Genomic DNA, 16,236 nt, shown 5'->3' on the forward strand with positions numbered 1-16,236 from the left:
TCAGCTAAAGTAGAAAAAGTGTGATGGACTTGTAAGGAGCTATACACAAGGGCATATGGTTAAAAATAAAATGATATGATGGCCATCGTGGTTTTACAATGGACAGAAGTTTTCAAGCTAACCTGATTTGTTTTTATGAAGAGGTGAGTAGGAACCTAGACAGAAGGGTAGCTGTGGATATAATGTTTTCTGGACTTTGTAAAGGCGTTTGATACTGTCCCACACAGAGCCTAATGGGTAAAAATAAGGAATTTAGGCTTTAGAGTTAGAAAGAATGGTTTGAAATTGGATCAAAAACTGTATCAAAGACCACACCCAGAGCATTTTGGTGAATGACAGCTACTCTGCATGGTCTCCAGTTATGAATGATGTATTCCAATGTTCAGTGCTAGGTAATTTATTCAACTTAATTAATTAAATAGAAGATGAGATTAATAGTGTTTTATACTTGCCGGTGACACCAAGCTATGGAGTATAGTTCCGTTTTTGGAAGATGTTCATAAGTTACAAGCTTAAGAACAAACTGAGTGTTTGGGCATCTTCTTGGCAAATGAGATTCAATGTGGGTAAATGTAAAATTATTCATCTAGGCATTATTTAGCTGAGGGCATGCACTGCCTGCATCCACCAGTGAGGATCTGCCCGCAACAGAGCTGATCGGAGGAGGTAAGCACTGTCAGGCTGGCTATGGGGCCATCATACTGTATATAGAAGGCTGTGGGGGTCATCATAATGTATTTAGTGGAGCTGTGGGTCCATCATACCGTATACAGAGTAGTTATGTGACCACCATACTATATATAAGGGGTCCTATGTGCGGGCCTTCATACTGTGTATAGGGAGCTGTGGAGCCATCATACTGTATAAAGAGGAGCTGTGGTGACACTGTATTGTGTATATGGGACTGTGGGGCCATCATACTGTATATAGGGGAGCTGTGGGGGCCATCATACTGTGTATAGTTGAGCTGTGGGGGCATCATACTGCATATAGGGGGCTTGTTTCTACCTTGTTATATATCTTTCCATTTCTCTTGCTATTTTTGTATTTTATTATTGTTGACATACATATATTTGCATTTGTACTGTGGATATTTTTCTATACTCCACATAGCACTACTATTCATTTAGGTCTTGAGCTGATGGGATCTCTGTTGTTCTCTTCTCCCTCGTTGTCTTTTACTGCTTTTATCATGTATGTTTAATTGTGTATCTCATTAAAGCTTGATATTTTTCTATAAAAAAAAAACAAAAAAACATATTGCTTCCCTTCCCTTTTTTTTTTTTTATATAGGTGGCTGTGCAGCCATCATACTGTGTATAAGAAGCTGTGGGGGATATCATACTGTATGTGGCTAACATGTAACCTCAGAATAAAAAAACCTTTAATTAGAAAAATCTCTTTAACCAACATACATATTATTGTGAAAAAACACACTAGAGGTACTGGGCTCTATTGGTTTATCCCACAGAGCCCTATTGGCAAAAAGAAGGGGGTATCTCACACAGCTAGTATACCATTTATCATAATCAAGCAATCCCTTCCTTTATACATGTAGAAAGGATTAGATAGATTCATATAGCGAGTCTTTCAGTACCTCACAAGGATAAGTGCAACCCAGTGAACAAAGTGATTGTAGTGCATAATTAAAACAAACAAGTAGGATCACTCTTCCATAGACCTCTACACTGAATATACCACTGACCAGGCCCTAAATTATTACCTATGTGCTGATTCCTGCCTATCTGTGAAGGTTGGCACCCTAATTAAAGTTGGCGATTTTGGCGCCCCCGCTCCACGCCGGCTATCCCTAAATATTCTGGCTTGCCCTAGAATTAATTCCTAATTGCACCACAATCCTATGTAATCTAAGGCATATATTGTGAACATAGCGAAAAAACTATGAGAGTAATGTAAATAGATGACTTATCTTGCCCATAAGGAGATGGTCTAGGATGTATAACGGACGTTTCAGCCTTTTATCAGTGTCCCAGTGTCTCCAATGGAGGACTTATCCTGACCAGAGATAAAAAGTGGTCCCAGATAGACGATAGAAGCCTAAAGCCTCAAAATCATGTCCTCATGTCTCCGGTCTCTGGTTAGTGTCCCAGTGCCTCAACGCGTTTCCCCAAATGTAAGGTTCCTCAGGAGACTGATACAGAAGGAATGTCCAGGGTATAGATATATAATATATAGATGCATACTGATGATCAGTCCATTTTAATAGTCAGAACTAGGGTAGGTAACTCAAGCCTTCCACTAGTCCTGTTTAAATACATCCTCCCCTCTGATTCCATTGCTCCCAAAAAGTCCCAATAATAGATACCAGGTGTGCAACCTGTAAGCAAATAGGCCCCATACTCCCCGTGTTTGTGCTCCATAGTCTCCATTGCTAGTCTAATCCAGCACTCTTAGACCTGGCAGGTCGGTGTGCGCTCCACATCGTGGAACGCATAGCTTCCGGTTTCCACCGATATCACTTCCGGTGCTCGGCAATATGGTGTTTGTGTGTTCCAGCCCTTAGAGCTCCAGGCTAAAGGTTTAATGCGTCACATCCGGCGCTTCCCAGAAAAGCACTCTCATTCCACTTCTTGGAACCCATAGTGCTAACATCTACGCAGCAGCGCAAAGGATCAACCACGGTTGATGCGCCCCACAGCTAGAGACATCAGAAGGGGGTGTAACCCCGCCACAAGGCCGCAAAATATTTGCGCATAGATGCGCAATCAGCAGGCAGGCCAGCAGATATAGACACTTTACCTGTCACTTAAAAAGGATTTAAAAATGTCACTCTATAGACTACAATACTAAAGGGACAGGCCCACAAAGAGTACAGATTTGATGAAAATTTTTTTTTTTTTATAATTTATAAACCCCTAAACAATATGGCTTGATAGCCTTGCAGAAGGAGTTCAGCTTAGAGTGGGGAGTTATTTTATCCATATACAAATATGATGTACATAAAGGTAAACCTAATGGACCGGGAAGGAGTATATATATGATGTAAAGATAAATCAAGATGCGGGTGTGTGTCCCAAACATAGGACAACCCATAGATCATGGCAGGTCAACAATCAATTCATTTCAATTTAAGTCCAAAACTGGGCCTGAGTGATGTACCAGAAGATCCCTCAGAAAAAACAACAAACCATAGAAAAGAACCTATAAGAAAGGGGCATATGACAGCTGTTCATTAATGCCTTTCGGTGTGATACTATTTAGTCTAAATATCCATTCACACTCCTTCTGGAGTACTCGTTTATCATGATCTCCCTTTCTAGCATTACGTCTTACTTTTTCCAAGATGTTAAATGAAACTTCTTTTATATTGCCATGATGAACCCCATTAATGTGTCTCGCCAGTGGTGTATCTCTCTCATGGCGTATGTCCCCTAGGTGTTCAGCCACTCTACGTCTAAATTCTCTACATGTCTTCCCAACATAATCAAGCGGACAAGAGCAGGTGACTTTGTAGATGACGCTATCCGTTTTACAATTACAGAAGTCCCTTATAAAAAAACTCTTACCAGTTGAAGCACTAACAAACGACTTTCCTGGACTCATCTGTTCACACATCTTGCAATCATTGCATCAAAAAAAAAACACAGATCTTTCTGTTAAGCCAAGTCCCCATCCCAGGTGGTTTTTGGTAAAAACTATGGAGCAGTCGATCCTTCAAGGATCGTCCCTTTCTAAATGTCACACTCGGCGATGTAGAAATAGCACCCTTTAAGTCCGGGTCCGATATCAGAATATCCCAATGTCTTCTGAGAATCACAAAGACCTGTTCATTCTTATTATCAAAGGTTCCTATTAATCTAGATATATCACTCCCCGCTCTCGGATGACCCTCAAGAAGGGAATCTCTCTTACATTTCATTGTGTGATCACACGCTTGATTCAAGATGTGTGTTGGATAGCCCCTCTCCTTAAATCTATATTTCAAGTCAGAGGATTGCCTACGATCACCTACTTCAGAACAATTTCTCCTAACACAAAAGAATTGGCCCTTTGGTATCCCTCTTCTCAGTGCCAAAGGGTGGTGGCTGTCCCACCACCCTTAATCACACACGATTATCTTTTCTGGATCTGATGATTATTAAAGATGAATGGGGACATCTACAAACGATCACACACCATAAGCCAACAGCGAACAACAGTCTTCTACGGTAGGATCACCGCAATGAAATGTAAAAGAGATTCCCTTCTTGAATGTCATCCGACAGTGGGGAGTGATATATCTAGATTAATAGGAACCTTTGATAATAAGAATGAACAGGTCTTTGCGATTCTCAGGAGACATTGGGATATTCTGATATCGGACCCGGACTTAAAGGGTGCTATTTCTACATTGCCGAGTGTGACATTTAGAAAGGGACGATCCTTGAAGGATCGACTGCTCCATAGTTTTTACTAAAAACCTGGGATGGGGACTTGGCTTAACAGAAAGATCTGTGGGTTTTTTCGATGGAATGATTGCAAGATGTGTGAACAGATGAGTCCAGGAAAGTCGTTTGTTAGTGCTTCAACTGGTAAGAGGTTTTTTATAAGGGACTTCTGTAATTGTAAAACGGATAGTGTATTGATTATTTCTTAACACAGGAAGAAAGAAATTTAATCAAGTGTACATGTTTATGGTGGAGTTGGGAAAAATAGTCATTACCGTATTTTTCAAACCATAAGACGCACTTTTTTTCCTTCAAATTTGGGAGGAAAATGGGGGGTGCGTCTTATGGTCCGAATGTAGATTACCAGGGAGTTGTGGTGGTGGTGGAGCGGGATAACGCCCATGGCTTCAGAAAGATGGCCAATGAGATCCCAGTCTGTGCATGCGCCAGCTCGGGAGGCCATTTTCCTATAGATCATGGCTTCAGAAAGATGGCCGTGGCCACCGAAAAAGCAGCACACGCCACTCTGCCTCACCGCTGACAGCCAGACACCGGCCCCGCAGCATCTCACCTCTTCTGCTGCCGCTGGGTTCCAGAGGGAGGGAACAGAGGGCCCTGCTTACTGCGTTCCTGCTCCACCACCACCGCAACTCCGCGCTGCTGGAGCACACCCTTCTTGCATCCAGCATCCTCCACTTCCGCCAGCTTCCTGAGGGTCCCTGCCTCCTGTGACCGCCGCTCCACCGCCCCCCAGGTAAGATACCTATTCAGACTATAAGATGGACCTCCATCTTGTAAAAAATATTTTTTTTCCTATTTTCCACCCCAAAATTTGTGGTGCGTCTTATGGTCCAGTGTGTCTTATAGTCCGAAAAATACGGTATTTCATGCAATTATTTTTTTTTTTACACAACAGAAATAAATAAAAGTCACAACACTAGCAGGTTAACAGGCGCTTAATTTATTCATAAAATCCAACAATGTAAAATTATTGTAAATCTTTGTTTATCACAGTAGTATATCACCCCCCTGAATTGTACATTATCCTTAAATGTGCTTTTACAGCCACCCCAATAAAATGAAGATCCCTTACATAAATTTTCAAAAAGAAAATAAAAATAGAAAAAAGAAAGATTCAGCATCTGCTTGAGACAAGGACCCAAGCCTACGACACATCGTATGAGGAAATTCTTAAATATATTCATACATCTGCTCTCTTATCGTTTCATAGGCTTTATTTACAAGAAAAGCATAGGCAGTTCAATAACCTCACAAAATATTCCATGCCAAAGTTTATCAAGGTATTGTTTCATGCAAAATGTAACTGGATCAAAACCACAAAAAAGAGGATACAAATTTTTTTTTTGTTCACTGAACTTGACAACAGACTGCGGTACATTCAGAGGAATCCGACACAGGAATAAAGGAGTCGAGAACCTAAAAGGACCAACTTCATTCCAGAAGAAATTGTAAACTTGCTGGCCCTAGTTCTAGTCCAAATATTATCAAGGTGCAATTAAAAGTCACTTTTTACATTTACGTTCTTTGCCTTAAAATAACTTTCTCTCTTTTGGCAATCCAATGCACTAAATGTATGCAATAACCAACATGCTAAACCATTATGCAAGTTTATTTTTTTGCATGCAGGGCTTTTTAATATATTTGTGCTGGTTTTCTATGCGGCTTACAGCTGTAAGACTGGAAATGACAATGAATAAAGACATGAACTAGAACTGGCTGCACATTTAGAACAGTATATGAATTACATAACTCTTACTCTCCATCTTTCCTTGCAGAATTTTATAAATTCTTGGTCACTTTAATAATAAATCTTTAGAAAAAGCTTTTCTACTTTGCTGCATTACAGCCACTAAATGTACAATGGATTTATTATATTTCTTAATTCCTTTTTCCCCAATGTCTATATAAAATAAAAGCTGATTTCTTATTGGGTGACCTTTTTTGAATGGAGACAATTTTTTTATCGTTCTGGTCATTTGAGTATTTTTTTTATTGCCATATGAAAATAAATCTAAACATACTCTTAGGGTACATGGTATATTGCACCAATAATTCATTATTTTAGTCCTTTTTATAAATTTATTGGCAAGTTAATGTGCCAAGTTTCCCATGTGCTTTGTAGTTTACGTCATTTAATGTTTCACTGCTTATATTTTTATTTCCACATCATATAAAAAGTCACATATGCTTTCATAGGGTCTGCTCACCTATTGAGTATTTGCAGCACAGTTTTTCTGCATCAAAATCTAGTGTTGGTAGGAAAAAAGCTACGCACAATATGCTCTTTTTTATGTGTTTTTATGTGCATTTTAGCTGTGATTTGAATTGCATTTTTCCATCTATTTTAATGGGTAAAGAATAGTGATGAGCGAGTATGTTCTGTTAACCCTTTCGGCAACCTAGTATCTTCAGTGTGCTCGGTGTTATGTTTGAATCGCTCCAGTTTGATAGCTTTAATACATGTGAGGAATGTCTGTTTCTTTGGCATTCCTCACATGTATTAAAGCTGTCAAACAGTCGCAAATCATGCGCATGAGAGTGATTCAAACATTACACCGAGCACGCTGAAGATACTCGGCGAGCACCCGAGCATGCTCGTAAATCTCGAGTAAAGAGCTCGCTGATCACTAGTAAAGAACACTGCAAAAACACTGAAAGAACTGACATGCTGCAGATTAGAAAAAATCCGTTGATGGTTAAAATCTACAGGAAAAAAATAAGCAACATGTTCATGAGATTTCAGAAATCTCACTTATTTTGCTGGTACTGTAAACTGCAGTTCATTTTAGCCTTGAAAAACATACAATACTTGTATAATGTGGAAGCAATGCAAAGTGTGAAAAGCCCTTAGAGTGATATAACTGATCTATTACCTCTTCCCATATAAAACATCTTGTGTAAATTAGGGTATGTGCCCACGATGCAGAAATGAAGCAGAAAATTTCTGCAGCGTTTCTGCATGTTCTTGGCAGTCAAAAACGCTTGCAGATTTTACACGCGTTTTTGACATGTTTTTGCAGCGTTTTTGCATGCGGATTTGACTTGCGTTTTTCAAGTGCATTGGGAGCTCAAATCCGCATGCAGAAATGCACAATAATGGACATGCTGCGGATTTTTCCGCAAGGAAAATCCGCTGCGGAAAATTCCGCAGCATGGGCACAGAACATGCAGATTTTCATTGGGGATCATGAGGCACAGATTACCAAGCGTTTTGCAAGCATTTACGCTGCGGAAAATCCGCATCAAAAACGTATAGTGGGCACACAGCCTTAAAATCACTTGTCTATGTAATATATTTGCCACCAAGGCGTTGTATCCTGTTGCTTTTACTATGTAAGATTACTTATTAAATTGGTAAAATTGTAAAGTGTTTCTAAAAAAAATTAACTTTGCAATTTACTTGATATTTAAAAGTAGTTTTAGTGTACAGCTCATTGAGGTCAGCTTCAGAGGTGGCCTGTCTCATAGGCAGAGGGCATGCGCTTTTAAGTGGATTCCATACAGCTTGCAATGGTGTTGCTGGCTGGATCTCACCAGCCTCAGTATTAATGCATTTCAGCCTCTGCTTGTAACATGGTACAGCACACAGTTCAGGCCAGCAGCTCAGTTATGTCATCTGCTTTAACTGTCAATCTTCAGGATCGCACCGCCCCCGGCAAGCAGAAGACAAGGGAGCAGTGCACTCCTGAAGATGGGAACATGAGACAATCCCTTTAATTCTTTGCAGTATTCCTCAGTCAGTGGCTACAATTAGGGTAGTCAGTACCTTGGATTCAATGCTTGCCTAACAATTGCAGTTGTTCTAAACTCATTTATGTAGCCTACTTAAGTCATGCATGTAGGAAATCTGAGAATACAGAACCTGTATAGTAGCACATAAAGTCTTACCGTGAAGCAATGCTTCTAGGAGAGAATAACCTTTTAATATGACGAGCAGTGGAACAAGCTATAGATTTTTTCACAAATTCTGGATGAATCCTTGAAAAAACCCTTTATGTGTCTCCATATGAAATCAAGCCTTTTAAATCTGGATCAAGAAGTGCAAACCTGTGCAGTACAAATCTATAATATAGCCCTGTGCTTTAAGGACTACTTAAACAGTAGCATGTAGACTATATTGGCCGCACGTTTTTGACTTCTTTATTTGCTCTAATGCTATTTTAAATTTTGTTTGATGTATTAGCAATTATGTTTAGCTCTCAACATGTGATCTAATGGATAGTAAGCATAGGGAATCATCAAAAACTAACAGAACAAGACACCTAGCCTCATGTTGCACACTGCTTATTTACAACAGAAAACTATTGCTTGTTTTAGGTTTGGTATTTATTTTCAGAGTAGCCTAAAGGGATTACCCACAAAAATGTTCTAAAAATATTATTTCTTCAAAAAATAATGATCACATGAAATGGTTTTATAACACAGAGGGAAAGGCAAAAAATAAATCTTTACAAGTACTGGCTGGTCCTTAACGTATGTACATGTATGACTGGTAAATGCATGATAGCAGCTTTTAGCAGCTTTCTAAAAAGACTTTCACTTTTATGGACACCTTAACAAGGCAACAATAATTTTTAGATATGTTAAAGCAGTCTTTAATCCTTCACTCATTTTCAGACCCCCTGATGTAGTTTGCACCGGTTCATAATTTCTCTTGTGGATGTTTTTCCCTTCCATTAATACATGTTCAATGTGAGGTCTTTGTTCCAGGATACTGTTGTCATGTGTATGAGCACAGCTTCATTCCTGGAGTGATTTCCCCATCTACAGCGAACGGAGGATCATGTGCTTTCCTCTCTATTTAATATCTGAGTTACCTCCCTATTAAAATGAATGCCTTGTTCCCTCTCTCCAATCTGATGTGTAAGTCCTCCCTCCAGCTCCTCCACACTGGTATGTTTAATACAAAGAGAATGGAGAGAGAGAGATTCGCCAGAGTCGGGGTAGGAGCTTTTGTGTCAAACTTTGCAAACTACCTAAGTAAACTACTCTGCAGCAGCAACAGTTTTGGAAAATTTTAATTAGGACTATTTAAAAAATTGCTTCATTTTTCATTTAGGATGCAAATAAACAATCAAAAATTTCAGTGCAAAAGCATACATAGCCAAAGCCCAAACCAGCACTCATCCCATTTAACCCAGGTTTTTTTAAATTAGCAGGAGACTAGAAGAGAGGTTCTACCTCTTTTTGCTCTCAGATCACTGTCTGAAAACATATGAAAAGTGAGTTTTTTTTTTAGATCTATTCACCATGTTGGTGCTGCTTGGTGTGTCTGTGGGGCGGTGTGGCTTGGAGCCATGGGGGCTTTGCCCTGCAGCATGGGTGCTATGGGGCATCGGGTCACATCTGGTGCACTGTCGCTTTAGCTGTGGTCAATTTACGGGGCCGTACCTTTTAGATTAGGGACCCACTGAGAGGTTCACCATGACGTGGTAGTGTGCTTCATACAATCTGATCAGAATGGTAAACTAAGAGCGTCATGTTCAGTTTTGTAAATTTTTGCCTAGTGGCATTAGATCAATGTATGGTTTTTGGATGTGCAGTCTGTCTTTCTCTACAGCTGTAGCATACATAGGCATAGTCATGACCACTTCAGCAACACAAGCTTGTTGTTAACATTGCCGTGCCTTGCCACTTGTACCATAGTGGCTTCCTCTAAGAATGGCCTATTTCACATGGTTGATTTTGAAGGACTGCTTTTCTTCACAACAACTGCTGTTTCGGCAAACTGTGTGGTGATGGGGTCATGTATCCAAAGGTCAAACATTAGAGATAAGGAAAAAATGTTGCTGCTCCTCAGCCGGAATCGCAAGAGATACCCAGGATGCTGGCATTAAAGCGGCAGCTGAAGAAGTTTGCACTGCCCTGCTCAGGTTGACATGGAGTACCAAAGTGACAGCGGACAAGTGTAGTGTAAATCTTTTTGCTCATATCTATCCAACACTTAGGCTGCGTGCCCACCATGCATTTTTCAAGCATTTTTCCGCAGCAAAAATGCTTAAAAAACGCTTGGTAATACGTGCCTCATGGTCCCCAATGATAATCCGCATGTGCTATGCACATGCTGCGGAAATTTCCGCTGCGGATTATCATTGCGGAAAAATACGCAACATGTCCATTAATTTTGCGATGCCGCCATTGACTTGCATTGAATCACATAATATCTGCAAGAGCACATGTGCACATGCGGATATTATGCGATTTTATATGTGGATGGTACCCGGGTCTGGAGAAGAGGAGACTCTCCTCCAGACTCGGATACCATACAACCTGTTAAAAAAAGAATTTAAAATAAAAAATTATACTCACCTTCCGATGGCCCCCGGTGTTTTCTCCTCTATGTCTGGTCTCTTGTACTGATCGCGATGGTCTAAAAGGACCTGCGGTGACGTCATTTAGTCATGTGACAGGTCACGCGACCACCGACGTCAGCGGTCGCGTGACCTGTCACATGACTAAATGACATCACCGCAGGTACTTTTAGACCACCGCGAGACACGGGGAGACCGGACGCGGCGGAGAAAACACCGGGGGCCATCGGAAGGTAAGTATAATGTTTATTTTTTATTTTTTTACCATTTTTATTATTTTTTTTAAATTTTACATGGTCACACTATATAAATCCATGTCGGTTGTATGGATTTATATAGTGTGACCAAGTTGTCAAGCACTTTTCCAAGTGATGCTAAAATCGCTTGGAAAAGCGCTTGATAACCCGCATGCAAAAACGCTTGACAAACACTTCCACCTGGGAGGAAAAATACTTGTAAAATCCGCATGCGTTTTTCCTGCCAGGGAGAAGCGGAAAAAATATGCAGCATTTCTGCATCATGGGCACTTAGCCTTATACTCTCCTATAAAGGCCAGCAGGATATAATGAGCACTCTGACCCTGGAATTTGTGTTTTGGTGACTTAAGTGATACAAGTTTTTGCAAAAAAATGGATTTCCAGTCAAAGAAAATGAACTAGCTGCCTTCCATTACATTTTCTAGGTTACATTTTTTATGCCTAGATTCCAGGGACTGTAAACTTTTACATGTCTCTCTAAAAATGTTTAATTAAACTAAGAGAAAAAACATCCATTTGACCTACACAAATCTCTAGATATATAAAAGTGCTTACACAGTCGTACTGATTATTGTCAGTCACCAGCTGCCCTCTGCATAGTTCACCACAAGAATAACACTACATAGAGCTTAGAAAGCTGGAGCAACATAGTAGAAAAGCCTAAATAGTGCAATATTAATATCAAACATAAAAATTCAGCATGCCAAAGCACAGCAAGTACAAGGTACACATAGCTCCATACACCTTACATCACATGTCATTTATATTCCTACTGAGAAGAAACAATCAGAGGAACTTGCTGACAGCCAGTAAATCTTTAAGATCGGGAAGACAGCAAGTCCATTCCCGGGTATAACAAATAACATGACAGATTGATAAGAGGAATATTACCGTCCTGCAGTGAACAAAATTCTGATATGTAGAAGAGCAAACTCTGTATCATTGTAGAGCGGATGTAAAAACAAAATCAAAATGAAAAATGATCATTGTATAGAACTGCCGAAATTGTATCTCCAATAAACATATTAATGAGTTACAGGACTTTAAGTAAAGATCCTGTCTGGACTTATTTCAATGAATGATCCTTTATCAATGCAATATTTCTCATAGAAATGTGCTCGTAAAGTAACCACAGATGCCCCCTAATGAAGAACGGCTATCATAGAGTGATACATTACAAACTAGCAGAAGAAACAGATACTGATGGTAAATCACAAAAAAATTACAAATTGCATGGTACTCTTCAAAGGGAAGGAAATAACATACAAAAAGCGAAGGGTCAATTTTTGGACTAGATCCCGCTCCAAGGGCAGTGCTCAGAAACGGAGACTGGTAACATTGCATAACTGATTTAACATATTATAAATGAGTGTTTTTGTTGCAAATCCTATAAATACTCCAAGTAAATAAGTAAATATTTTTTTTTTTTACGTGTTAAGTGATCCTTCTTTTGACTTTACAATCAGGTTTGGAATGATAATGTATCTATAATCTGGGGATTCAGAATTGCAACTGCAACATTATGTTTATTATTTACACGTGTAAGTACTTTTATTCACATTTGTCTATATATCATACACATTTTAATTAATTTTTTAGGTTAGTATTCCAAGAGGTACCATTTGGTTTATTATCATCCTTTGCCTTTGCTAATGAAATAGGCATCTAAGGTGCAATCGGTTTTACCACAATATTTAAAGGAGCACTCAGGGATTATTTTAATTCTCTCCTTTGTTAGCAATCAGTAATGTCTGTGCAGAGAGTGTATTACCATGTTTACCAGTCACCATCTTCTGCCTTTTCCAATGCCACACTGGTCCACTCCAACATCACTTGACCTTATTTGTATGGAGATGGCCAAGGCACTACTGTATAATGGTGCACAAATAGGATCCAATCCCCTTCAATGATACGTAAGAAAATTTGGCACTCAGAGTAGATGAAATTAAATAAATGATTTAATATGCAATCCATCAATAAAGGTTCACAAACGTTTTGGTCTACATTAGACCTTCCTCAGTGTGCCTATTGGCTGTTAAATCATTTATTTAATTTCATCTACTCTGAGTGCCCAGTTGACCTTATTTTTGACCTGCTGGTTAACACATCATCTTTTATGTGGCCCCAAGCGGTGTTGAAAATAGCAGAAGACTCATAAGCATGGTAATAGATTCTCTACACAAACTTTCCTGGCTGCAAACAGAAGGGGCAATAAAATAATGCTGCAGTGGTCCTTTAAGTATCATTAGATATATAACTTTGTCCGTTTTTCCAGCTATTTTTATGCTAAAATAGCTGGCATATTTCTTTTAAACATAAGAAAATAAATGCTTTGTTAAAGGCATATTCTCAAGATCATAAATGGTTAAAATTGAAAAATGATTGTAAAAAACAAGCCATTTTGCAATTTACTTGTTATTAAAAATCCTCTCTGTTCTCAAGAACTAAGGGATTTTTAATTTTGTTTCTTATTGCCTAGGTCACCAGCCATCATTGCACTCAGTGTTTTCTTCCTGCAAGGAGCACAGTACTTACAAGCTATTTCCAGTAAAGCTTGCACGCGCTGCTCTATAGATTGTCAGATTGCTGGATCTGGCTAGCTTCAGTGCCTCTGCGCTCCTCCTATGCTGCACACGCAACACTCCTTTTGCTTGCGGCATTGTAGATACACAGTTCAGGCCAGGGCTCAACAATGTCACTGGTCCAAACAGGAGAGCACCAACCCCCGGCAAGTTGGAGGGAAGGGGAGTGATGTGCTCCTGAACTGCAATTTGTGAGGCAACCCTTTTAAATACATTTTTGTAAGATACTATAGGAAATATAAAAATTTATGATATATGGATTTAATATGCCACAATTTTATGATCGATAAGATTACAATCTTACAATAGAGCTGCAACCCCTTTAATCTCAGGGCTTAAAACTAGAAATATTCCAACAATAAGATGGGAACACTACTTTAACGGAGTAGTTATCAGTACACAAATATGGGTTTCAGCCTTGATATATGCCATAAAAATAACATGGTTGTATGCTAATTCCCATGTGCTTCTGCAGAAGTATTTTATAAGCAATGATAAGAAATTTTAAAGTATAATGTTACACATCATGGGCTCACTTGACTGTGTAAGAGCCACCAACCACAATGACTGAATCCTACAGTAGTCAGTATATACTGTAGCCCTATAATGTAAAGTTATCTAATATAGACTGTCAATGATCAAGGATAGAATGTTTCCATTTGGTTATTTTAGTCTATAGCAAGTTCTTTTTTTCTTAAAAAAACCCATCCTAATGATGGGGAAAATCATTTTACTACCATATTAGTGCAAGACTTACCAAACATTCCTTTGGGGGATCTCACAATCCAGTTACAGAACAGCCTAGGACTTTACCATGGGTAAATAGCACCCACCATAGTGCCATTTCCAGGGACTTTTACTAGCCTTTCTAAGGAGCTTAAAAGGTGAGCAATGGCTATTTGTAGTCAGCGTAGATGTTATTCTCCACTTTTTGTCCACCGAGGAATGGCATGTCTCAATGAATACAGCATGTGCCTCAATAGTAGGGTCCAGTATGAGAACAGCTATAATAGACAGCCTAAACTAAAATATTATACTTATGAACAATAAGATATATGCCAATATGATGCAATTTATATATATGACAGATGACCTGAAAACTAATCTAATACCAAATAAACAAGCTTTTGTACTTGCAAAACCCTTAACCCAAAAGTTCTAAAGAACTCTGGTTGGAAATTCTTGTGTTATGCATTGTCTACTATGAATTGTATACTGCAAACCAAGGGTGGACATGCCATTGGTGCAACTTGCTCGGCCACGCAGGGGCTCAAGCGGTAAGGGGGCACATTTCCACCACCAAAGCAGATGGAATTTTGCATTCTGATGAGCTATTGAACTGCAAGAGGCCCATTTATTTTTCTTGCACAGGGGCCCTTTTCTGTCTATGTCCACCAGTGCTGCAAACAGTATCCAAACTTACTGTGGATAAATATACAGTAAGATGTCAATATAAAAGTATCTGGGCATGAGTGCTCCATAAGGACCTTAAGACACTAGATTGTAAACTAGAATTTTAGTATATATATAGCTTCATCGTGTGCTTTTTGTCTTGTGCGGAGATTTTATTTCAGATGTTAGATAGATATCTATAAGCTACAATGTGCTTTTTTTAGAGTATTTACAAGGCAAACACTTAATACAAGAAGATCTATAAGGCAGAACTGAGAGGATATAATGTCTATCAACATCAAGGCTGTCAGAATGCATTTGCTTAACAGCTAAGTTATACCTTGAAATCTTTCAATCATTGTGACTATGTAAATACGATAACCTGTGTTACGATGTTGATCATTAGATTATACCGCTATAGAAATAATAATGGGTTTAGCATATTAAAAATCTGTCCGGACTTGCTGTTATAAACGTCAACTCCTTTTACAAAACACCACATTTCTGTATTTTTTAAATGGCTACAAAATTTAAAGTAGGTGACTTGTATCAAGAGGTAATTTAAAAGAATCTCTAAAATTGGAATTGTATTTTCTGACATGCAAAACACCATGGACTTATAGTCTAACAAAGAAAAAAAAGATTTGTTTCCCAGCAGATAAAACGGTGTAGAATCTATGAGCTTTCTAGATATACTTCAAAAGGTTTTAGAGTGTAAATATGATAAGAAATTTAGCAAAATTTCAACAAATCTGTATAAAAAAAACAGAAACATTAACCATTTTTGAGACAACATGCTGCACTTTTTTTTTGTTTCCATAAAAAGTCTTTAACAATACAATTGCTATGCTGATCCAAGCCTCCAGCAATACATGCAAGAAAAAAATATGTTGGTAAGTTAAAAATCACTAAAACGTGCTATATATTTTTATGATAAGTATTATTGTTTTTTTCAGACGTTGTAAAAGTGTGCAGAGAAGTTCAAGGTCCTAGTGTTCTGGAAGACTCGTATTCAGACGCGCATTTTGGTTTGATCCCTTTGCCATTGTAATAGTCCACAACTTGGTTTGGAACTTCAGCCAAAACACTTTTTGCAAGAGCAGCTGGAGAAGCCTACGATACAAAAACAAAGGAGAAAACTGTTTCAGTCGGTAATTTTATTTTAATAACCATCTATCCACTTAAATAGTATGTTTGGGGGTAAAGGGAACCAAAGCACAAGCGTAACATCCTATCCCAAGATAGATTTCAGAAAGCAGAGAAAAGTGCTCCTAATGAAAATCAT

At 38.8% G+C, this 16,236-nt stretch overlaps 1 protein-coding gene across 2 annotated transcripts in view; it reads right to left on the reverse strand.

Annotated features, from left to right (window-relative positions):
- Positions 1-10,901: 10,901 nt before the first annotated feature.
- The window catches only part of CPNE4 (copine 4), a 915,330-nt gene continuing 909,995 nt past the window's right edge, over positions 10,902-16,236 (reverse strand). The window contains exon 15 of one of the 2 annotated variants that reach the window (XM_073678089.1): positions 10,902-16,064. In XM_073678089.1, coding sequence (XP_073534190.1) covers positions 15,933-16,064 — 132 coding nt within the window. In that variant the 3' untranslated portion in view covers positions 10,902-15,932. The remainder of the gene's footprint in view (positions 16,065-16,236) is intronic. The other variant, XM_073678088.1, reaches the window with a different exon arrangement.

Source organism: Phyllobates terribilis, unplaced genomic scaffold, assembly GCF_046119375.1.
Source record: "Phyllobates terribilis strain yellow unplaced genomic scaffold, ASM4611937v1 Scaffold_4__5_contigs__length_816908805, whole genome shotgun sequence".
NCBI lineage: Eukaryota > Metazoa > Chordata > Amphibia > Anura > Dendrobatidae > Phyllobates > Phyllobates terribilis.